This window comes from Xenia sp. Carnegie-2017, unplaced genomic scaffold, assembly GCF_021976095.1.
Source record: "Xenia sp. Carnegie-2017 unplaced genomic scaffold, XeniaSp_v1 HiC_scaffold_2, whole genome shotgun sequence".
NCBI lineage: Eukaryota > Metazoa > Cnidaria > Anthozoa > Malacalcyonacea > Xeniidae > Xenia > Xenia sp. Carnegie-2017.
Window position 1 is genome coordinate 5,006,217 of NW_025813482.1, and position 25,498 is coordinate 5,031,714.

The window sequence follows — 25,498 nt, forward strand, 5'->3', positions numbered from 1 at the left end:
AATTATAGTATGAGTTGTAATGAAATACAACTAAACAATAAAGATCACTTCTTAACTTGCTACAAGTGCTGCGTTTATTTGAAGACGAAAGAGGCCATCTTATCAAGTCAGCCACTTAATTCATTTTCACCCCTCCAAAATTTAAATCTGTTCCTATAGGCCTATGTTTACGTGTAAGTTTATTTTGCATTTGTGCAGATATTTAGATAATAAAGTAATACTAATATAAGAGTATCCTCAAGTTCTAATTATTCAGGTAAGAATTCCTGCATTTCAAAAATATTACTAATACTATTTGTATCAAAATGCGTCTCTAAGTTTTATCAATAGATTGTAACAACTATACTGTTTAGTAAATTGCCTAAAGCACTTATCAAACGCAGCAAAATCATTCAACTTAAATTCCTGATAAGGCGAACTTACCTGAAGGAAGTATCGTCACATGATTGAAAATTGGTTTGTTTGGAGCCAAAAACACTTGTAGAAATACAAGGGTTTTTGTTGATGTTGAACATTTTGATGTGATGTTCAACAAGACATCATTCTTTCCTTGCATTTCTTTGGAAATTTTTGTCGTTTCTAATTTTATATCGGGGACTGTTTTGATAAATACCACAGGTCTTTGATGACCTGTGTATGAAACAATCCATGTCAAGATAGAGGGACTTTTTGATTCTTTTTTCGGTTGTGATTTTAAAATCATCTTTGAATCTAAAAAAATTCAAATTCAACTTGAATCAATGTGTGTGGTACATACAAAAATAGGTTTTTTACAAATGACTAACTTCCATCATATTTGGAGCCTTGCAATGAATGTTATAAAACTGATTAATTGCAACCCACACCTCACATTCTACCGTGGCAAATATTTATGCCAGCATAGTTACCTAGGTAGTTGATATGGGGGGATAGTTCAAATTGCTATTTTCCGTGCTCTCGCCTACCGCACATTAACAGAATGAACAAGCTAATGCTGCTATGATCGAAAAACTCTAATGAATAAAATTTTCTAATAAAGAACCTTTAAGTTTGTAATTTTTCAATTGAACAAGAAAGCAAATTTCTCTGTTTTTTGCATTTGGAAGCTTTTGAACGCAATATTGAAAAAGTCCGCAAATTTTGTTGTAACTAAATAAAGTAGAGATTAATGGATAGTGCAAAGTTTCTCAGAAAAAATGTTTCTAAGTATGGCAAATAAAATTAGTTTCAAGAATTCTTAGTATCGAACCTTGGACAGGGGCGGTCCAGGAGATTATGAAAAAGAGGGCCAAACTCTTTGAATTTAATTGAAAACGGAAACTATCCTGTCATTTTTTATTATCATTCAACTTTTTTGGGTTTTTTCTAGCAAGGGGCGCTGCCACTTCGCCGTTTGTTTCTTGACGAATAGCCTTAGACGTAAATAAACCTAAATTTCGTATTTGCACTTACATAGCGTATACATAACAAGGACATTTGGCACGCCACAATTATACATTCGTCATACATGAATCACATTCATTTTTTTTACTTTGCAGTATACAACTTAAAAATTTACAAAATCACTCATGATTAACTTTCCTTGTTTCGGTTATGTTGTATTTTTTGATTCTTTATAACATATGCGAAGCTCATGTGTTCGGAAGAATAAAATGCTTTGTTTGCGATATTTTTTAGCGCAAAATTCCACCTAATTAAATAATAAGGCAACGAGTAGTAAAATGCAACGGTATTCGACAAATATTTACGTAGTACAATATGCATCAGTTGATGAACAAGTCCAGTTTTCGGCAAGTTTGCGTGAATGAATATTCATTTCGTATTTGCAATTTCATAACGATTACATAAAAGTCAACAAATTGATGTCTTACATGACTCTCATATTGTTCTAAAGCACTCCACAACTAATGCTTTCTTCACGGACAGTAATAGTGCACTTTATTTTTCGTAAAATGTTTCTTACCGAGGCAGATGTGTGCCCAACTTTATGCTGTAATGCTAGTCATGCAGTAAATTCGAAATATACAAAACGTCGCAATTCAAGATCGACTTTTTTAAAATATATCACTGCCTTCCAAGATAAGTATTAACGTAGTTACGCAACTGCGTAAACTTATTTGAAACATAAAACACACCTTACATACCTAAGCCAATAAAGACAGAAGTCCAAACGAACGACATGTAGATGACCAATTGCTGTTTATAAAAAAAGTTAAATTTAAATTGACAAATAGAGCAAGCAATCACTGAAGAATTTTTCCAGTTCCATGTACGTATCGAACAATCAACGCAAAAACTCACCATTTTCAAGAGATTTTTCTAAAACAATTTCCTATACGTTTTCCTGCGTCAAAGCTCAAGCGAGAATGAGCAAATTTTTCTTGAAGGAGTCATTAACAAATTCTTTTCAAACCACTAAGGGTGCTGTGTAAATACAGGCGAAAAACAAGACGAAACATCAATATAGATTTCAAGACATTAAACTTTTGTACAGCGCAAGGTCATAGTTTATCTGATAGCTATTATCAAAACTGTTATCGGAAAATGTTGCTGCTTAAATAATTTGTAAGATATACGGGGTACGTAATTAGAATGCCATTAAGAATATTTCTCAGATCAATTTAATCAGAAACACCTTTCCACTCGCTACATCAGTGCTTAGTCACACAACTAAGAAAGTTCTTGAAGTAATACTGTCTAATTAAAAATATATTCCAGCACTCTAACCATTGTATGTACGTCTTGGTATAAATTTACATTTAAAATTTTTATTTGCTTTTATTTGCGCAAATCTTGTTTTTCTCAATCAATTCTAGTCAAAAATTGTGCCACAAGCATCGTGAAAATATAACTCCAAAAGACGTCAATTCGTGTAAATGTTATTGTGGAAACATACATACGGGTAAAATCAAAAGATTCTCAGTATAACAAAAGATTTTTCATTCCAAACTTCAAATAAAAGCTGCTGAATACCATGCAGAAATGGATAGTGGAGTAAACTTTGTAAAGAAAATCATTTCATATTGGGTGTTTTTGTGTACAGTACACATACGAATTATTTTGCTTATTTTATTTGACAAAAACAGTGCGATATTCTTTGTATTCATTAATTGCTTTTTATCTTGAAAATATCAAAAGCTCAAGGCAAAATCACTATCATAATAAAATTATGCAGTGCTTGTACATATACTGCCCCTCCTCCCTTTAGCACATTAAATCCTCATCACGCTTGCTAACTATTAATTTCAGGATATGAAAAATAAGGAAACAAAACAGGATGTTTAAAAGTTAGTTCCTATAAACAATATAAAACTGGCAATCTCAAGGATAGTGTAGTGGTACTAAAAGACGGAACTTTGTTTTTTGAACATTCAGATTTCATACCGAATATCTATGTAAAATACACAACATCGAAAAATTGACCCCTTTAAGGAATATGATTTCTATTTTAAGAACAACAATATGAAGCTTTTTAATGAGAGGAATTAACTGATGGGTGGAAAGAAGATTAAAAAAATAAAAGTTTAATAATTCTTTGAGGCTTTCATGGTTACTTGATAATTTTTTTATGACTTTACATCTTTTTTCCTTGACAAATAATCGTATCTTTATGACAAAGCGTCCAATGTACAGTGTAGTCACTGTAATATGAAAATAACGCGTTTAAAGTTAACTTTATAGAGATTTGAGAGACACAATTACACTGTAGAAAATATGCATCGACGACTTGCCAAGGTCACATAGGTAATACTGGCAGATATATCGTCATGGTTTACAATGACACGTTTGTAAGCAACTTGAAAACTTTATTGCTGACGTTTTATAGGGAACATTGTTTAATTATGGTGTGTGGTTTGGACCGCAGATTGTTTGTAGAAAAGAATCTGTTCTGGTTGGTAGTCGGCGAAGGTTGTTGAGATAATAGGTATAGAAAGTGCTCAATACCCTACCCGGCACAATTGCAAAGTCTTTTCTTTATGTTTGGCACTTAGAGTGATGTTGCTGTAATCGAGTAATCGAAGAAAAAGCTGGGCTGGATTGGATGTCTGCGTAAAAATGGTAATAGGCTCTAATTCATTATAGAAATCGTTCGCGCTGGAAATCAAGACACACATATAAAACGTTTTTGAGGAAAGAGATGACTAGGCAATAGTGGTGCAGATCTTTGGCTTGCAGAGAACTGGTATCTACACGTTGATAGTTACTTCTTATGTAAGTATAGTGTGAGTTAAGTAGAGGCGTGATATTAAGTAAAAAAAGCAGAAACGACATGATTTTTAAATCGTAAAACCAGTATTTTTTAAATCAGTTTTTTTATCAAAGAATTACATGTTCTTGTTAAGCAAGTATGCTTTGGGCTTTCTCCGTCATCTCTTCTCCGATTGATCCCAGTGTTCATCTCTTCTTCAAGTAGATCTGGTTCCTCGCCGTTTATTGATATATCCCAAATCTGTCGAGTAGTTCATCTGTGGAAGAATTCGTTTTCCTGTGAGGTGTAGGTCTATATTCAAATATGAGTGAATGGCAAGTAAGGATGTTTTCATTTTCAGGATAATGATATACATTTGCCATTCCCGGGAGTTCCAATGTCCTCTGGTGTTGAGAAATTGCTACCCAACCTAAGAACGATGCATCTGTTTCAATAGCAAAAATAGTGTTTTTCTGATCAAGAATCACTTCAATGCTTTTTTGTTGGCTTAGTACAGTTGCCCACGAGTTGAAGTCGGAGATCACTTCTGCTCTTAATGCACTGTCTTCAGCAGAAATTTCCGTATCATCCAAAGCGATGGAGCTGACAGTTCATGGATTGTTCTAGATGAGCTACTTTTGCCTTCAGGCTATGGGTTTCATGCAGCTGTAACCATTGTAAATGGTGCCATTTGACAGACGGTACTGATATGGTAATATGGTGGTGGACTTCAGCAATGCACAAAGATTAAGGATTTAGCAAACAGGTACCGGTGAACATTATCATTCATGATAATGAATCCTTGTTTTCTCAATTACTGGCACAACTACCGGATTTAGTACAATTGTAAATGCTCTGGGGGGGAGGGGGGGAAGGGTGGAGCCTCTCAAAAAGATGGGTTTACGGTAAAAACTATGGTAAAAACTGATCGGTTAAAATAACCATAAAAATTGGTTATCTCAGATGCATTTAAACTTTTTCACCAATATTTTTATGGTTATTTTAACCAATCAGTTTGTACAGTGTACCGAAAGTTAGATATTTCAATGCTGAACATAAAGCCTGTAGAGTATAGAAAAATATGCAAGTTGAAGGTCATCTTTCATCATAAATTCGTTGGGTTTCAACGTCAAACAACGAAACTGCACTGCAAACATTCCAATTTAAGTTTCTTTGGTAGGACCATAGGCATTCACAACCAGTCTCAAGCAAAAAGGAGTTAGGGCTGAAACAATTTGCCAAAAAAAATTCATCCCAAAGTTTTACAATGAACAACGCAGTAAATAAACCAATTTTTACGAAGCTGTGAGTTGTTTATTTAAAAAACTACAGATGTTTACTGTGTTTGCACAGATTTATGCAAACCAGAACGACCTTTGAATAACTCAAGAACGGATCAGTGCAAGCCCGAGGCCGAAAGTTGCACCTGCTCGAGAGTTCTCATAAATAGTGACGTAGCCAGCCGCAATAGTCGTGCTATGTAAATTTTTGATCATTACCATTATTTATTTTTTTAGAAATCTATTGTTTTTTCAGTGAGTTTTTATAGAAAAATAACGTAAGACGACCAAACTTGCGGGCTGGCTACGCTACTGCTCATAAAAATCTCCGAGGTTTGCATAAGCCTATACAAACACGAAAAACATCTTTTATTTCTATTATAAAATAACAATAATGCAAAACAAACAAATTTAAAACGGAATTTTTTATTTTGTCCTATAAAATATATTCATGATTGATTTGAAAATTCTCTTTGAGTAATTGATTTTTTTGGTTGAGCTCAGAGCTTACAGGCTAATGCAAACACGGCTATAGACCAATCACCGCACGCCTTTTGTTGTGTTTATTTTAAAGTTCCAAATACTTACAACATTTACAATTGGTTTATTAACAAGAAAACGGCAGAATTCATGTCACCCACAATGGAAATACGAATCGGATTCTATGAAGTCTTTCAGAAAAAGTCTGTCACTGCGAGTCAATTTACATTATAGTTGAAAGATACAGGTATTGCGAACTTTCTGTTAGCTAAAATGTCGATTCACAGGCATTAGTGACTACATTCTTTAAAAAAATCAGTACCTCGGGTCAAACCGAAAATGATAGAAAAACTATCATCCCAATAATTTCAATCTTTTCTATTTTCTTAATACATCGAACCATAACATTGGAGGAACAATTATGGAATCAGTTAAAAAAAAATTTCACTTTGTTTTCAATGTCAACTCTCCAATCAAAACCCAAAAGTTAGAAGCACTTACGTCCCATAGTTAACAACTGGCATAAAACGTGAAATGAAACAGAGCTGATAAATAATGAGAGGTTAGGAAATTGTACAGTAAGACTGAGTAAAAAGTGGAACTTATCCCTTTAAGGTTCACTCAAATTCAAAAAATAGCCCAAAGCCTTTAATTGTAGCTGGTCTTGATAAAATTCCTAAAATATTATTAAAAGATGCTGCAGCTACCTTTCTGAATATTCTTTTCTATCTATCTCATCATAAGGAAAGTATCTAAGCGATTGAAAAAAAGCTAGAGAGTAGATGTTCCCCTATTTATAACCCTGGAAAAAATAAAGATAGTTGCCACGTAAATAAGTGTTAAACTGAGTTGAATTAACGCACAGTAGCCTGGTTGCTTTTGCCTACGACTCGCTCTTCTTATTTTTAAAGATTGTTTTTACGATGTTCACTTTAGGCATGAATATATAAATTCAGATGAGCATGGAAAAAGTTTTTAAACTTTATTCAGTCACACAAAGTATTGGAAAATCAAAAATGTATATGAATAGCGTAATATAACTTTACTTTTTTACCCGAATTTGCTTCATTTCCAAACTCAAAAGATAAAACACACACACACAAGGCCAAACAATATGCCGGTACAATTTCAAAAGAAAATCCCATGGTTCTAATGTCAAAATTTACAAAATCTTTTTATAGTTACAGAATCTTTTCCTCGCGAGCGCAATGTTATCTGTATTAAAACACAACTTTATTTATTAAGGCGCCATGCATAAACATTAAACATATAAGACACACATGTTTAATTTAATATAACAACAAACATACTACCGAGTGCCTATATCGTAAAATCTTCCAACTGTATACTGTATGCAACATTAGGCTTATAATCACGATAATCACAGCACTAAAACATATAAATATCCACGTCCATGCAACTCGTTGCTTTTGATCTGAGACTGGGTAATGATCTATCAAAAATTAAATAATAACCATAAGAATTCGAGAAATTTTATTGGTCGATAGTAATGATCTATAAGAGGACATACGCAAGTAATTGACGTCACAGAAATTTCTTGTATTTAAATGACAAACGAACGGCGAAATTGCTGGAATATTTACCTGAATTTATCGTAGAATGGGCAAATGAAGACATTAAAAATACCGAGTTGAAGCAATCGACGTATTTGAGCAAAAAGAAAAGAAAAAACCCCGTTTGTAAACGATGATTTGTAAAACTGCTGAAAAATTGTCGATAACAAAATTCTAACAAAATTGATTAGCCAATGTTTGTTCATCTGTTAGCTAATCGCATTTAATCACGTGACTAATCTACTCAATACCAGTCAATACCATTTCTTCAATCCTATTAGATTATGTACGCGTAATATTTGCAAAATCAAGACTTTTCAATTTTTCAAGTGTTGGGGAACAAAGAAAACAAACTGTTGGACAGTTTAGTTTGGGAAATTTCTATTTTATTAGATAAAACGGCGGATCGTGAACACTTTTTAGTTCCGATTACAAATGACGTCATACCCGTGTATCTACTACTGTATTGACAACGGTTAAATGTTATCTATTTGTTAATTCAAAACTCTTTTATTGTGCAAATTGGTAACGTTACAACACGATACCAAAATCCTTTTAAGAACTAATAAGAGGTAAAATAACAGTAAAATATGTGGGAGCCTACATCTGTCAGTTGTTGTACTGCGTGATAATACTATTTCGATTAGTCTGTTTTTAACATCCCCAACACTTATTTTTGGAAAAAATAAGTGTGTTGAATGACAAATCAACGAGAAAAGGCGTTTCTACAAAAGTGGAACGTGAATCTCGATATACTACAAGTCGCCATTTTAAAAGCTCAATTCTCTTCAAACTTTTGTACAGAGAGAATGTGTATACAACTTTTTTCAAGAAAGGTCCAAGCCCATTTGCAGCAGGTTCGTTGATGTTTTTTATGTTAAATTAACATTTAATAATGTCGTACAAAAACCTTGCATCTTCAACTGACATTTTGCAAAGGTGTTTTATCACGATAACAACGGACAACTAAAGCAGACATAATTTATGTTAATATAATATACCAACATACCATCGTTTAAATAAACAGATTGATTTGGTGCAACCATAACTGTCGACTGAATTTTATCTACATGTGACGTCGTCGTTGAGATTTTGTTGTAATCAAATGCTGATGGAAAGTCGTATATAAATAAAGCATAAAGACTAGGATACAACTAGCCTTCCTGTTATAAAACCTAAAGCTATTGTAGGAGAAAGCAATTGTAGGGTGAGATAAAAATTCATCCTTAAAATGACATATAGTGACAAATTATTGTGCCAGAATATTGATTTATTATATTTGCTAAGATAGTAATTTATTAGGAAACTTCTCAAGGTTTTGTGAGCCTTTTCTCAGAGCTCAGTAAGTTATTGAAATAAAGAAAATTCGAAATTCTTTATACTTCACTGTTAGCAAAATGTCCTACCCTTTGTAAATGAGGACATCGTTGGTGATGATGATAGCGTGCAGCTCCTTTTAGAGGACGCTAAAATTCCATCAAGATATTGATGTAAGAAGGTAAATATACAACAAAATAATTCACAACAATATTATTTTGTTTCGAAATGATAGAAATAGTTACAACTGCATTGATCACAGTATTTCAGCATTGGATAGAAACAAAGTAGTTACGTGTACATAAATTTATCAGCTGAAGTGAATTTTTTTAGTTTTTCATTCATACCACCTTTACCAACCCTACATTGACCGGCATCAGTCAAAATTTTAACGTTGTTACCAAGATAATAAAGCTTAGATAATAAAGCATATATTGATGAATGAAACAAATAAACAAAAATGTGCGCAACGCAAATTAGACAACATGCGCGAAGACTACAACTGCTTGTACATTTATTGTAAAATTAATATTCTCTAACCACTTTCTGATCGATACATTGTTGAGGCCATTAAAGAAGGTGTTGGCAACATAGATGATCCTAATTTTGGTTCAACAGAGTTTTGGGCTTGCAAAGAACCAGACATACCGCCTATATAATGAAGTAGCTATATTTAATTTCTTAATTTATATGACAACGTAGACACACTTTTATCATAAATATGACTTTACCCTTTGTCCATGAAGTAATCAGGCTGCTGGAAGTATATGTAGCTATAAAAATGAATAAACCTTTCAAATTTAAATTTAAAGAAAACTTTTTTGTTATGCATGCACAACTATATACGCATGCAGCATTTCCAAAACAAAATCAAAATGCAATGTTTATGAATAAAAATACTAAGAACTAAACTTCGAGGGTTCCTGGCGCTAGAAATATAGAAAAATCGACTATTTCGACTTATTGTTCAAGTGCAGTTTGCATCCCTTTTTTAAAATATCAATGTATATTTTTACAATTCATGATCATCAATTACAAACGTGCAGATCTCAAAAAACTCCGAAATGTTTTACTTAACATTGATTTTAAAATCGTCGTATAAATCTTTGTTTGACACTGAATGCGTTAAACGGTTAAAGGCAAATATCAACAAACAATCATTCAAACGAAATTATATTACCACAATCGTTGCCGATTTTAACTGTTCATAAAATGAAGCCATTTGGAGAGTCAATCATGTTTTTCTCTGAATATACTGTGAATAATATATACAGATTTGATATTGCCTGTCAAAACTTTGTTGGTGGAATAAACAGGCCGATGGAAAAAGCAGGCTGTCTACATTCCCAAGAGGCTAATTACTTCTAGAAACGTCATGCAAAGTGCTATAGAAGTGCCATATGACATTAAAGACAAATAAACGTAAATTACCTTTTAATTCATGCTTTTTTTTGTTAGGCACCGCAAAATTATATAAAAAAATTATATTAAATAACATTATCACTGGCAATCATTTGACATGCTTTATCGAGTGCTGGTAGTTTGATCAGAAAAACATGCACACAAATGCCCTAATATAGTCATAGAAAAAAATTTTCAGAAGATTTGGATTATCCGTCACAGCAACGCTATTTTTTTGTCCCACTTCACTGCACAACCTGGTGCTGTATATTTAATTAGATTACTGGCCGTGGATAGTCATCTCTGCCCTCCTATTGGTCGGAAAATGCAAGTTACTGGCTGCCACTATATTAATCACATGCGTAATAAGTTATGTGATACATAAAAAATTTCAACAGAGTGGGACTATTACCTCTATTTTTTAAAAAATTGACTCTTCCCAGTACTACCAATTTATTTAATATAAATATATAAGCCATCAATTCTCTTACATACCGTTACAACACGACATCGTATTGACCAATAATGAAGTAACTTCCCCTGACAACGAAATTAATGATTCTAGAAACCATTAACAAATTAGCAAAACTGTAAACAAGTTAATAACTACGAAAAGCAGTTTTAGTACATCACTATACATATACAAACATGAAGTACTGGCGTCTTCACATATGAGACGACAAAAACTTAGTCAACAGAAGTAAATATTACAATTCAATTTATAAGCGACTGAAACAGTAGCATAGCGAGCCAGCAAGTTTCGGTCGTTTCAACAATGTAAATTTTTAAACAACATCATTATTCATTTCTTTAGACATCTATTGTTTATGCAATGAGTGAACACAGAAAAACAAGTAATTATTTTCTGCTCCTTGACCTCGGCTTTGGTTATATACTTAATAGATCAAGTGGTACGATTCGTTTTTTAATAGAGCCTGCAAATGGCCATCCATCAACCGTACATTTTTTTTCCATCAGACAAAATTCCAACGTTGTTCCCAACAAGAAAGTCTATTAACGGTTTAAAGAAGTAACAAAAAATGTATGCAATGCAACGTGTACGATGACAAGAACTGCTCGTACATTTTTGTTTGATGGTAAAAAATAACTTTCTTTCCACTTTTTGATACATACATAGATACATATTTAATTTCTTGATACAGCTACAACGTATAGACTCACTTTTGTCATAAATATGACTTTACCTTTTATCCATGAAGTAACCAGGCTGCTGGAAGATGCAGCTATAAAATATAAAAATAAAACATTTTTCAGTTTAAATTGAATGAGAAGAATGAAAAAGTTTTGGCATGCATGTGTCAGAGCATTTCTAAAACAGAATCAAAATGCAAATCTTTTAAACTGGGAGAGTTCCTGGCGCATTTAATACAGAAATATCGACTATTTTCATTCACATTTCAAGGGCACTTAGCATCTTTTTTAAATATCAATATTTATTTTTTACTCTCCTATGAGCTCTGGGTGGGCAGAACCATGGACACCCAAGCATTTAGTTTGCAAAGGGGGTAACCTGGACGGTGTTATTTATAAAAATAAAGATAAAAAAGTAAGTTTATATTTAGCCTAGTTAACGCATTGAATATTTTTCATTGAAACTCATTACTGAAATCGTGTTTACGGTAGTAAGTGGAAAGTTCTACAAATGTTTTTTTTTCAGCATATGAATTGAAAACCAGTTAGTATTGTGTTCTACTAAGGATTATTAAGAAAATGTTTATGTTGCTTAGTTGTCAGAGTTAGACGCAGTGGGCACTCAGGGGTGAGCGACACCTAAACCTAAAATGACAGCGGGCAGCCTAGTTGAACTGACGCCACTGGATTTCGGGGCTTTGGCTGTTCATAAAATGAAGTGATTTGGTAAATGGATCATATTTTCAAATAAATATACTGTTAATCATATACACAAATTTGGTATTGTCAAAACTGTTGGTGGGAAAAGTTGCATATCTCTAAATCTTCATTTATACGACTGACACGATGCTAATTACTTCTAACAAAACGTACAGAGAAATTAAGTAATCGAGTGCTAACAGCGCCATGTGAGACCATAGACAAATAAAAGTAATGTGGTTTGTTGCAACTTCGGTTTGATTCGTGCATTTTTTTTCTTGTAATTCTGTTGAATTATAAATAATTCATTAATAAAAAGATCTATTTAAATGGAAATCATTTGACATGATTATCGAGTGGTAAATTTTTGATCAGAAAACGGCACAATAATGCTCTAACACAGTCATAAAAAAAGATTTGCAGATGATATGAATGGTCCGTGACAGTGCAGACATCATTTTGTACCTCCACTGTGCGGAAGGCGCGAAGTAACAAACACTGACCTGTAACTAAAATTGTGATTCGTGAATAATAAAAGGGAAAATCAACTCTCCGTCGGTAATTGTCCATGATAAATAGTTTAGCCAAGACTTGCCATCGGTTGTATTTAATGGAGATGTTATTTATAGTTATGCTTGAGAAGGTCGAATTCATATATGAATCTTCAACTTTGTTAGTTATTCTTATCAACAAACCATGAAAAATCATAGAGCAAATTATAGTTTTATTAGCCGACCATGTTACGGAATAATCCTCAGGCCAGCTTATATTTCCTTTACAATCATACGAAAAACTAAGAGTCAAGTTTGACCCCAAAGGAGCATAAACAAAGTAATTTTGAGGTGTCGTAGTTATGCGACATGGATCTAAAAGAGATAAAAATAATCGATGAACATTTAGAAAATTGTCCGAGAAAAAGTTGTCGGAATTGCTGTGGAATAAGGGAATAAGTAACAAACATTAGTATAAACAATGAACTGCCAGTAGTTGTGTCTTACCCGATCTTACTAAACTGCCATTCGCGTACACAAACTTCACAAAAAACACACCAAAGAAATATTTCGAAACTGGATGTGTAAACATAAATAAATCTTTTATTCCGTTGCTCAAAAACTTAATTGTCTTCAAGCTAAGAAAAAGAATTGAAAGTGTTAAAGTTAGTTCCATCAAAAAACATGTGTATGTCGTACAGCATAATGGCAAGAGTCACAGACAAAAAGACAAGTTTGATGAGCGAAAGAAGGCTTTCAGATGAGGTTAGTTTTAAGGTACGTTTACGTTTACACAAAACGATTTGTCGGGCCGATACTGACGCAATATCACGTGATTCTTGCTGTATACGTATGCATGCAAAAAAACAAGAAAAAAATGTTAATTCAGAATTGCGACTACCAGCCTACTTGTGCTGTTCGACTATGCCTTTGATTTCTGTAGTTTTAATTGTCAGTGAAAACTATTAAATCCAAACATATAATGCAACAAGTGCTAACTATAACAAATAAAGAAGATAACTCTTTCATTAGTTAGTTCATAGTGATTTAACTGGTTTTGAATAAATGGGGGTACTTTTAAACATTAATGTTCAAATACTGTACACATGGATATAGACAATTCGTAAACACTTATCCCTCTCAATTCTTTATCTAACCTAATAAAGTGGTGTGTTGAAGTCAGTTCGGTTGATTGTGTAAGGTTGCAGAGCCAAACGTTACGTCATTGAATGCAAGTCTTTTCCCCAAATGTTTGTAATCTCCAAAGCGTACTCGATCAGTTGTCTATACTTCAAGGGGCGGTGGCACGAAGCCAGGATAGCGTTATCCACTGGATAGCAAGTTTTTTTAAACTTTTATAAAAATATTAAAAAAGTATAAGGTTCGAACTGAATGATCACAGAAATAAAACATTGTTTCGAAGATTAAAAAATTTTTTTGTCGTATGAAAAATATAAACACCATTTTTACAAGTTTAAAATTTTTGCTATCCAATGGATAACGCTATCCAGGCTTTGTGCAACCGGCCCCTGAGCAATAATATTCGAGTAATAACAAGCGTTTGTGTGTATCGAATTTTCAAAATTAAAAAGTATGTGTACTTTTTAAATCTACGGTTTACAAGCCTGATATTTGATATTGATAAATCGAGCAGCTTATTCATGACCATGCAAATTACGCTCGCTTGACAAAGATTGCAATATGTTGGTGAGATTTCCGGAAAACTAACAAAATTCCGTTGACGTTTTTTTTACATATTAGCAAGTTGACACAGCGTGCTGTATTTTTTTTAAGTAAACGACATATACGCTTTATGGAAATTACACACATTATTCACAAATAATATACTTTAAATGTTCAACTATAGTTATACATCGTATTTATTATACATCACAGCTTTACTGGTCAGGCTTCAAATAACAAAAAATGTAACGGCTATCAGCCTGCTCATGAAGTTCAACTCAACAATGCCACTGCAGGCATTGCTGCATGCAAAATATGGTAGTCAGTTTACTCAATTGTTATTGAAGGCTTATGAAGGGATCATATTTAATCTGTACTCATATTCTAACAAATACTAACTCTAACTAATGAAGAAAATAACTCTTTCTTAATTTGGTTCATAGTGGTTTAGAATAACTGGTGGAACATTTAAGCATAAATTTTCAAGATGTAGACAGTTACGTAAATATTTATCGCTCTCAATTCTTAATCTAGCCCAATCATGTGGCATGGAGCGGTTAGTTCAGTTGACTATGTAAGCTGCAACGAATAGTTTAACAAAACACTAACGTTAAAAAACATTGATCGTCCGTTAAATCAAAATGCACTAAAATGAAACGTTTCCCACGACCTTCCTTGTTAATTTGCTATTCATTGTCCTGATTAAAATTACCTACCTTGAAAGCCAGTAGCAAAGCATACATTCAGCAATAAAAACGAACGCGATTAGCTTATTAAGAATTATAATTCAGTGGTAACATCATCACCTATATTTGTTTGAAATGCAAGCCTCTTTTTACCGTTGAAATTGAATTGAAGGCAATGACATAATCAGCCGTAGAAAGGTATTTATAACATGATTATTCAAAGAAAAATTCTTAAGTTCACCTTTTAAAGAAGTAATATATGAAAGTTGCTTCGAAGCTCAATCTAATTCAATGAATTTATTGAATTGGTACTTCGCGACATCCACTAGACTGCCACTTCGCCGTACTTGGTAGCTCATGTTTATTAACGTTGGAAACATGATAAATTGAGTCACGTGGGTTGTTGGCAGTAAACCTATTGGTTGAATTATAGCAAATGAGCAATGTTGCACTGCCTAGTTATCAATGAGATAAATGATGAGAGATGGAATACTGTTTTTAAAACTAAAAAGATTTTTTATTTTGTAAGATGAGAAGACCAATTTGATTTTTAAGTCAACACAGAAGCGTTTTGTTAACTTCCGTAGTTTTTGTTGAGTGTGTGTTAGCATGAGCCAATGTAAGGAAGTTTGAAATAGTATATGTTTGTTTTGGTTAGGTTCATCTGATGCTTGTGTGTCTGATTGTATTTTGTCGTTGAATGATTGGATGACTTTGTCTATGAAATGGACAGGAAAAGAATCGCGTTTTAACGTTTCAATTAGTGTGTTTATGTCATTTTGCAGCCGTTTGTTGTATTGTTGATTCTGTGGATGCGTTCAAGGAGAGTTTTTATAAGTCCTGTTTTATAATTACGTAGTGTAAAACTAAAAAAGCTCATTAAGAGTCCAGTGTAAGTTTTCTTGTGAAAGACAGAAGTTATGCATTTGTCTGAAGTTGTGTCTTTAGTGACTGTAAAGGTAATTTTTGTGTGTTGTAGGTTTAAATAATTAAGGAATAATGAGGCGTCGTTTTCGTTGTCAAATATACAAAAAATATCTTTTACGTAACGTCTGTAAAAAAGTACGTTTGGTCCGTCGTAGTTAGTTAACCAATTCTTTTCATGATAGCCCATGAAGAGATTGGCAAGTACTGGTGCCAGTGGAGAACCCATTGCCACCCCGTCAGTCTGGTCATAAAAGTGTTCGTTAAAGAGAAAGTGGGTTTGTGATGTAGCGATGTTGAACAATTGTTTTAAGTCATATCTGTTGATGTGAAAGTTGGGTTGTTGTGTAAATAATAAGTCGAGTGCGATGTATATTGTTTCAGTTAGTGGAATGTTAGTAAAGAGGCTCTTGACATCAAAGGAAACGATATGTTTGCTGTTGATGTCTTGGTTGTTTAGTTCGTCGATGAAGGTGAAAGAGTCTTTAGTGGTGTAATCGTTGGGAACTAAAGGGCTAAGTAACGAGCATAAGTATTTCGATAGTTTGTAGTTGTAAGAGTTAATGGAAGAGACTATTGGTCTTAGTGGAGGTGGTGAGGTCTATTGTGCTGTGGTCTACGTGTTTATGGAGTTTAGGGAGGCCATAGAACCTTGCTGGTTGTGAGCCTGAAGGAAAGATCTTGGAATAGGTGTTGTTGTCAATAGAGCCCTGTTTTTTGAGTTTCCTAAGAAAGCGCTGTAGTTTAGCTTCTCGAGAGAGTGTGGGGTCTTTATCTAGTAATTTAAACTTAGATTTATCGCTAATAATTTTTAAACATGAGCTATTGTATACTTCTCTGTCCATTATGACTACTCCGTTGCCTTTGTCTGGTTTTAACAATATAATGTTCTTATTATTCCTAATGTCCTTTAGTATGCAATGTTTCTTGAGATCTGATGGTGACGGAGTATATGAGGAAATGCAGCTTTGAGCAATGTGGATGAGTTTATTCTTTACGTGGATTTAATCTTCTTGGTTTTGGAGCTTGATTTGTATAGTGTAATGGATCCGTTCAAATGTTGCGAGGATTTCAGCATCGTTGAGCCTTGGAGGTCTTATGGAGAAGTATAGTCCGTTCTTGAGTAGGTCGAGTTCATCAGGTTTTAGTTTATGTGAAGACAGATTTGTGACGGTTTCTCTGTGCGTGAAAGGTAGCGTTTTGTTACGTGTGAGATTCTTTAACTTCTTTCTGTGGTTACATAAGAGTGTGTTTATCTTTTTCGTAATAGTCTTAGCTAGAGCCTTTTCTAGAATGTGCCATTCGACTGTATTTAGTATTGCTTTGAGTTTCGATGATATCTTGTCCATATCATTCTCAAGTTTCCTCTGAATGAGATGAATGATATCATCACATGATCAAGCCAGGAACACAATTTGCTGAAACACATCCGTGTTATCACATACAAGTCAACTACCTACTAATGTACTATTAGACTAACTAAAAATGCGCAAAAAATCGTACAAATTGCACTGAAACATGAAAGATCAACCCAAAACCGAACAGAATCTGTCTTATCGTTACAGATCGCGAAACTAAAATGTAGGAAGTTGCGTATGGATATTATTCTAGTCAAGTTTCAGCAACTTAGCTCAAATTCTGTTTATCAACAAAACAATTTATATGGAGTTGTTGATGCTTACAGGAAATCTTCATTATCATGTTTTATCCATGCACATGATTTGAATGTACTCTTGAAGTCGGAGCCAACAAACTTGTTCATTTTCATATTCCATCCAAGCTTCAGAGAATGTTCCCTTGACTTTAAGCAATAAATCTTGGCGATCTTTTTCCCAAGAAGAATATAATGAAGTCAACTGACTTTGATAAGACTTGTGTGAAAACCACCAAGTCTCATGATTTACCTAAATATCATGGTCATAATATAGTCGTGTATATACATGGACTTTATTTCTGGTCACGGGTTGTTTTACATATTTTCTAATTAAAACTATGCCAAAGATATTTAGGTGCAACGACTCAAAGTTTACTTTTAACATGTTTTCGTAATAGTGGCGTTTTAATTTTCCAACTCATATGTGAATGACCGGAAAAAATTTCAAAATACAAACTTTAACATTAGTCTGCAAAAATAGCAAGCTTATAAAATAGCTCATTTCTTCATTTTTTCGCTGTTTTCCAGTAAGAAAATGAAACTGCATGCTTGTCTCGGTGCGTAAGTTTATTACATACATGCATGGTATGTAACTATACTAACTGACGCGTAATACTGTCACTATTTTTATGTTCTTATGATATAATATAGTAAAATTCATCACTGTAAACTTCAGAACAATGTCGTCATTTATTTCCTTAGAAATCTATTGTTTTCACAGTAAGTAAACATCATGTGGTAAACACATAAGCATTAGGCGGCCAAATTTGCCAGATGGCTGCCCGGCTATGCCACAGATAATATGACCTTTGACCTGAAACCCTTGACCAAAAAGTCATACGTTTAATGACCTTTGACCTGTCAGTCCAGAGAGGTTTAGACATATACATATTTATTATAAAAACGGCCTTTAATAGGCTCTTCTTTCAAAATCTCCTGTCCAAATTTCCCAGTTTCAATAGAAACATTCAATAGCTTACTTTAACTGTTTATACTTACCGAAATGAAACCCATGTCACAACAACTCCAGTAATTGCAAGAATAGCCAAAAAGCTGATGACTATTATTATAGTTGCTTTTTGTCCAAACTCTAAAATAATGTGTATAAAAATCACTCCATTAACAGTTTAGCACTTAACTTTCAGGTAAATGAGTCATTAAATCAATCTCATAAAGTTAACTTAAGGCCTTCGACTTAAAATTTAATTCAGACAAATTTCATTGGATGTTCAGTTCATGACGGTTCGTCGATAGATCGTTTGACGGTTGTTTATTTCAAAAAAGGCAACCTCACAACTTCAACTGTCATTTTACCCTCGTTTTTGCAAACTAGCGGTTTGGATAAAATTACCATAATAAAAGGACTATTAAAGCAGACATAATTTATTTTAATATAATATATCAACATACCATCGTTTAAGTGAACAGATGGATTAATTTGATTTGTTGTAACCATAACTTTAGAATGATTTCTATTTATAGTCGGTATAGTCATCGAGATTTTGTTGTAACTGGAAGCTTGGAAACAGACAAAGAAAAGATGGACATAAATAGCAATCCTACTATACAATTAGAAAGCTAAAGCTACTGTGTAGGGGGGTAAACCCATTCTTAAACATTTTCGATCAAACAGCGGATGTAGACGTACCTAGTGATGCATATTTTTTATGAGATTGTTGATTTAATTATCGCTTGTTTTATGATTAAAGCAAGTAATCAGGAAATTATCAACATACCATCGTTTAAGTGAACAGATGGATTAATTTGATTTGTTGTAATCATAACTTTAGAATGATTTCTATTTATAGTCGGTATAGTCATCGAGATTTTGTTGTAACTGGAAGCTGGGAAACAGACAAAGAAAAGATGGACATAAATAGCAATCCTACTATACAATTACTAAAGCTACTGTGTATAAACCATTCTTAAACATTTTCGATCAAACAGCGGATGTAGACGTACCTAGTGATGCATATTTTTTATGAGATTGTTGATTTAATTATCGCTTGTTTTATGATTAAAGCAAGTAATCAGGAAATTGTCTCAAGTTTTGTTGGTATTTTCTCACTTCTTACATAAGATAGGACATATAATAAATGCATACATAATTTATTGTAATATAATATACTAACATACCATCGTTTAAATGAACAGTTTGATGTATTGGTGCAACCACAGCAGTGGAAATTTTATTTATAGGTTTTGTCATCTTCGTTGCACTTTTAATATAATCGAAATCTAGTATAAGGAAAAGTCATTTAAGAGGCTTATATACGTGTGGCAAAGACCATATACAACCCACACCCCTTTGATACTTCTCAGGGTGTGTTTTAAGTGGTTGCCTGAGGCCTTGCGTTTTGAGGGGCCCGCATACAGCAAAGTCATTTTTTCATTTCTATACCGCCTTATAATAGCGCCAAAGGAAGACAGAAATCCCTGCACGAAACATTACATTGTAATTATTACATTATACTTACTGTAATTACTACATTATATTTATTGTAATTATTACATTATACACATTACGGGGAAAGGTTGAGTGCTTTCGTCAGGTGTCAAGTTGATGTTTTGTTTTCAACGTGTGGTGATTAAGGGAGGCTCAAGATTTGGTTTGGAAGGGCCCATGCAAGTTTGATGCATCGTTGCTCTCCTGTTATAAAAACTTAAAGCAACTACCGGGAGAGGATGGGTAAAAATCCATTTTCAAACAGACGTACGTGTGACAAAGTATCTTTGCCAAAAAAAATGATTTAAAATTGCTAAGATTAAAATTTACTTGGAATGTTTCGATTCCTAATGTTTTGCAAGCCTTTTCTCAGGGCCTAGTTGACTTTCGAAATAAAGAAAATGCGAAATTCTTTATACTTCGCTGTTAACAAAATGTTCTACCTTTTGTAAATGAAGACATCGTTGGTGATGGTGACAACGTGCAGCTCATTTTAGTGGACGCTAAAATTCCATCAAGATATTGATGTTAAAAGTTTAATATACAACACAATAATTCACAGCAAATACATAATTATTTTGTTTCCATATGATAAAAAGTTACAACTGCATTGAGCACAGTGCGTTAGCTTGGGATAGAAACAAAGTAGCTATGTGTACATAAAATCATCAGCAGAAGTGAATTCTATGGGTTGTTTTTATACTACCTCCACCATGCATAACAAGCTACCTATCTAAATAAATATAACTACTGATTGTTTAATGTTCCATTACAATAAGACATCGTATTGACACAATTCGTGAAATGAGCAAGAATAGAATAGGTATAATAATATTTAGCTAAAATAGCAAACTTTGTAATCGAGTTTCCCTGAGGTAAAAGTTTGTCTTCATACAACGAGAATGAAATGTAAAACAGTCATTTGCATGCCCCATAATTATAACCCCATATGATAAATAATATGCACGAATTAAACTGTTTCTTAGTTGATAACCATTATATGTGTCAATATGTGTGTATAGGCGTAGGAAGTGGAAGAGCTGAGGGAGCTTCAGCCCCCTAAGATTTATAAGGGGGATTAGCCCCCAAAAAAGTGTAGATTAACATTGATAAAATATAATGCATCCTCATTCCCCATATTCTTTCCATGACTTGAATCATGGATAAATATACAGCGGAAACGCAATTATAGCTCATCATGTCAATGCAATTGCTGTTGAAATTCATAAACAACTCTAACTGTTGGTATACTGCCTATCTTTTTCGGTAAAACTTTGTCGCCAAGAATGATGAAAAAATCACCCAAGGCCTTTCCCATTGGGTTGACTTGTGGCTGAATTGGCTCTCCAAAATCATACCCACTAATTAACCGTTGTGGGAGACAAGGGGTTCTTTCAGAACTGTAGTGTTTGATGCCTTTTGGAAAGAAGTGTTGTACCCAAAAAGCAATATTTTGAATTGATAGACCTTGATGAGAATGTACTTGAGCTCTAAGTTGACCAAGAAAATTTATAGCGGTTATGAAAAGTTGAAGAACTTGTGATAGATTCTATAAAAGCATGCAAATTGTCATGCAATTTACCAATCACACAGAATATAGGAACTCTAAAAACAAGGAAAAAATTGCCCAAAGAATAGCTATTTATCAATGCTGTAAGATTTAGTGAGAACCGCTAACAGGAAGAAATCATGTACAATTCAAACATTATGAACACGTCCATAATGCTTGAAGTTTTTCAACAACATGAACACCTCCGTCTTTGTCAATGTTTTACGGTAAAGCTCATGAACCTCTTTACACCAATTTAAGAGTACTGCTGACATCGGCCCATTTTTAACTCTTCAGAGAGTGAAAATTTGCAAGCTGCATCAAATCACAGTCTTAGTAAGACATTTAAATCGGGGGGATGGGGGGTGGCTAAAGTTGAAGAGTATTTTGACCTTTTTATAACAAGAACGATTAGTGATACTCATTGCAAGCTACGTATTCTAGAACAATGTCAGAAAGATTAAGATAATCTGTCTGAGTTTTGTGCGTAGGTATAATGTACGTTTTTACTCTTTAAGAGTTTATAATTGGATTAGGCTAGTGGCTTTCTGAAAGTGGTGTAAAGAAGTTACTGCTTGGCCAGATTTATGCTAAAGACTGATTATCTATCTGGACAAACTTGAGCAAGCAAAACATAGTTCGTCTTCAAGTTCGTCTCTGTGTATATACGGGCAAACTGACAAATCATCCGTCAAGATGCGTACGAATTATTTGAATAGTTTGTTTATTTAGACGAATTTGCATGGGTATTTTGACTTGACGCATCATCCTTCAGTTAATATAAATGTGGAAGGAGGACAAACTACGGAAAAAATGATACTTCGTAGTTTATAACTCGCTGCAAAATCTTCCAAAGGCAAAATTGGACTTTGTGTAGTTTGTTAATAGATAGTTTGTCTCGTGTTTATACTTAGATGTATGATCTGTTGGACGGATCATTAGTCTAAACGGATGGGATTATTCGCCGTATAATCATGTAAGGCTTTAAGTGATTATTCTGACATTATTTGCGACAAAATTATACCAAATAAGATAGAAAGTATATACAATATTCAAGAATTACGACAGCAACTGCAATAAAATGTTACAAGAAATTAGGATGCGTTTTATTATGTCAATGTTTACCTAAATTTTAAGGGGGCTATAGGCCTCTCAGTTGCACCACCACCCCACCACCCCACCATCCTGTTTTATACGCCTTTAGAATCATCTTGCGTTAACACAAAGCAGTTATGCATCTGCCGATTCGTTTTTGGGACTGTATGCTATCCGATTTGTATGCACAGTCGACACACAATTTTCAATTTTGCTTATAACTCTTCCGATATAATTATTCTACATCACAGATAAACATTTCAAGCTTTTACATTCAAAGTCAGTGACAAAAGAAGCCTGACTTTCAACATGTGACAACTAATAAAATTTTTTTATAAGTTCCTATTTCCGTTCTTTCATAAGTTTACAATCTCGAATTACAATTACCTATTATTTTCTTATATAAGTTGCGACACTTGCTTGTTGCATTAATTATAGAATGAGTTGTAATGAAATACAACTAAACAATAAAGATCACTTCTTAACTTGCTACAAGTGCTGCGTTTGTACAGAGTTATACTTGAAGACGAAAGAGGCCATCTTATCAAGTCAGCCACTTAATTCATTTTCACCCCTCCAAAATTTAAATCTGTTCCTATAGGCCTATGTTTACGTGTAAGTTTATTTTGCATTTGTGCAGATATTTAGATAATAAAGTAATACTAATATAAGAGTATCCTCAAGTTCTAATTATTCAGGTAAGAATTCCTGCATTTCAAAAATATTACTAATACTATTTGTATCAAAATGCGTCTCTAAGTTTTATCAATAGATTGTAACAACTATACTGTTTAGTAAATTGCCTAAAGCACTTATCAAACGCAGCAAAATCATTCAACTAAATTCCTGATAAGGCTAACTTACCTGAAGGAAGTATCGTCACGTGATTCAAAATTGTTTTGTATGGAGCCAAAAACAATTTTAGAAATACAAGCGTTTTTGTTGATGTTGACAACTTTACTGTGATGTTCAACAATACATCGTTCATTCCATGCATTTTTTGAAATTTTTCGTTTCTAATTTTATATCGGGGACTGTTTTGATAAGTACCACAGGTCTTTGATGACCTGTGTATAAACAATCCATGTCAAGATAGAGGGACTTTTGATTCTTTTTCGGTTTGATTTTAAAATCATCTTTGAATCTAAAAATTCAAATTCAACTTGAATCAATGTGTGTGGTACATACAAAAATAGGTTTTTACAAATGACTAACTTCCATCATATTTGGAGCCTTGCAATGAATGTTATAAAATGATTAATTGCAACCCACACCTCACATTCTACCGTGGCAAATATTTATGCCAGCATAGTTACCTAGGTAGTTGATATGGGGATATTTCAAATTGCTATTTTCCGTGCTCTCACCTACCGCACATTAACAGAATGAACAAGCTAATGCTGCTTTGATAGAAAAACACTAATGAATAAAATTTTCTAATAAAGAACCTTTAAGTTTGTAATTTTTCAATTGAACAAGAAAGCAAATTTCTCTTTTTTTTAAATTTGGAAGCTTTTGAACGCAATATTGAAAAAGTCCGCAAATTTTGTAGTAACTATATAAAGTAGAGATTAATGGATAGTGCAAAGTTTCTCAGAAAAAATATTTCTAAGTATGGCAAATAAAATTAGTTTCAAGAATGCTTAGTATCGAACCTTGTACAGGGGGGGGTCCAGGAGATTATGAATAATACTAAAAGTAAGGCGCTATGATGTATTCTTAAATACACGACCCACTATCAGTATTGATTTGCAGTTGATCGCTGGAAGTGATAAATTAAAAGAAAAACTTTGCCAATGCAAAAGGCCAAAATAAAATTCTATTTGAATTATTATTTAAAAATGTAGAGGAAGGTTTATTAAGCTTTCGTTAAAAGTTCAACGATCAACAGCGTATTTTTATTACTTGTTTGCGAATGTGTGGCGAATAGTGTGCATTTCATGGTGCATGTTTGAATATTGTTATGCCACAACTAAATACGAATTTGAAGATGTCAAATATGGCCTTTTTGTGGACGTTGCAATTAACGGCTTTAAGCATGATAAACTCTTTCCACTTTCATGTATCAATTTTTGTTGGCGTCCTCATATTGAAAAATTAAAAATACGGGCAACTGCCCTCTCCATTCTTATTTTCAACGATGTATTCTTTATGATGCAATTAAAAAATACTATGTAAAAACTACTATTGCAGGATTTTGCCTCCAAGTTAAAATACAACTGCAAGCAAACATTTTGCAATAAATTAGAAGAAGTAATCCGGTGACCCAAAAAAAAGTATTTTAGACATAATATTACCACAGTTCGGCTAAATGAACACCATTAGAGCAATTTCATAATTGAATGCTGGCATGCAACTATAAATTCGAATATGTATATGACAAATTCGAGATTCTAATTTGATTTGGTGATCTATATCTTACATTTCCAACATATGTATTAATCTAGTAAAATATACAACTACGTCAAAAATACGCCTTTCATACCTACACCACTGAGAACAAGAGTACAAAGGAGCATCACGTAGCTGACCAATTGCTGCTTGAAAAAAAATTAAATTTTCAAGAAACAAATACCCAGGGAAAGCTAACACTAAAGCGTGTAAATTAAGCTACCACAACTATAGGAATTTTTTAGTTCTGCACGTATAAACGTCCGTGCTTACGAGCAAACAGCGCAGAAACTCTTGGAACAATTGCACAGCATTATACACACAAAAACTCACCATTTTGAAGATATTTTTGTAAAAATGATTCACACACGTGCTGCTACGTCAAGAACAAGAGAGAATGAGAAAATTTTATTTTCCTTCAAGGAGTAATTAACAAATTCTTCTTAAAGACACAATGGGTGCTGTGTAAATACAGGCAAAAAACAAGACGAAACATGAATATAGATGT

General features: G+C 33.4%; 1 protein-coding gene and 1 long non-coding RNA gene across 2 annotated transcripts in view; one reads left to right on the plus strand and one right to left on the minus strand.

Annotated features, from left to right (window-relative positions):
• LOC124440514 overlaps positions 1-12,740 on the minus strand; it is a 39,530-nt gene extending 26,790 nt beyond the window's left edge. Inside the window, exons 1-5 of the mRNA XM_046990906.1 lie at positions 12,575-12,740; positions 11,426-11,464; positions 10,716-10,781; positions 9,551-9,592; positions 9,360-9,470 (exon numbers count right to left, since the gene is read on the minus strand). Of these exons, the coding sequence (XP_046846862.1) occupies positions 9,360-9,470; positions 9,551-9,592; positions 10,716-10,781; positions 11,426-11,464; positions 12,575-12,725 (409 nt within the window). The 5' untranslated portion in view covers positions 12,726-12,740. The remainder of the gene's footprint in view (positions 1-9,359; positions 9,471-9,550; positions 9,593-10,715; positions 10,782-11,425; positions 11,465-12,574) is intronic.
• Positions 4,881-8,550, plus strand: LOC124440601. Its single transcript, XR_006946687.1, has 2 exons — positions 4,881-4,934; positions 8,307-8,550. It is a non-coding gene; the product is annotated as an uncharacterized LOC124440601 (long non-coding RNA).
• Positions 12,741-25,498: the final 12,758 nt, after the last annotated feature.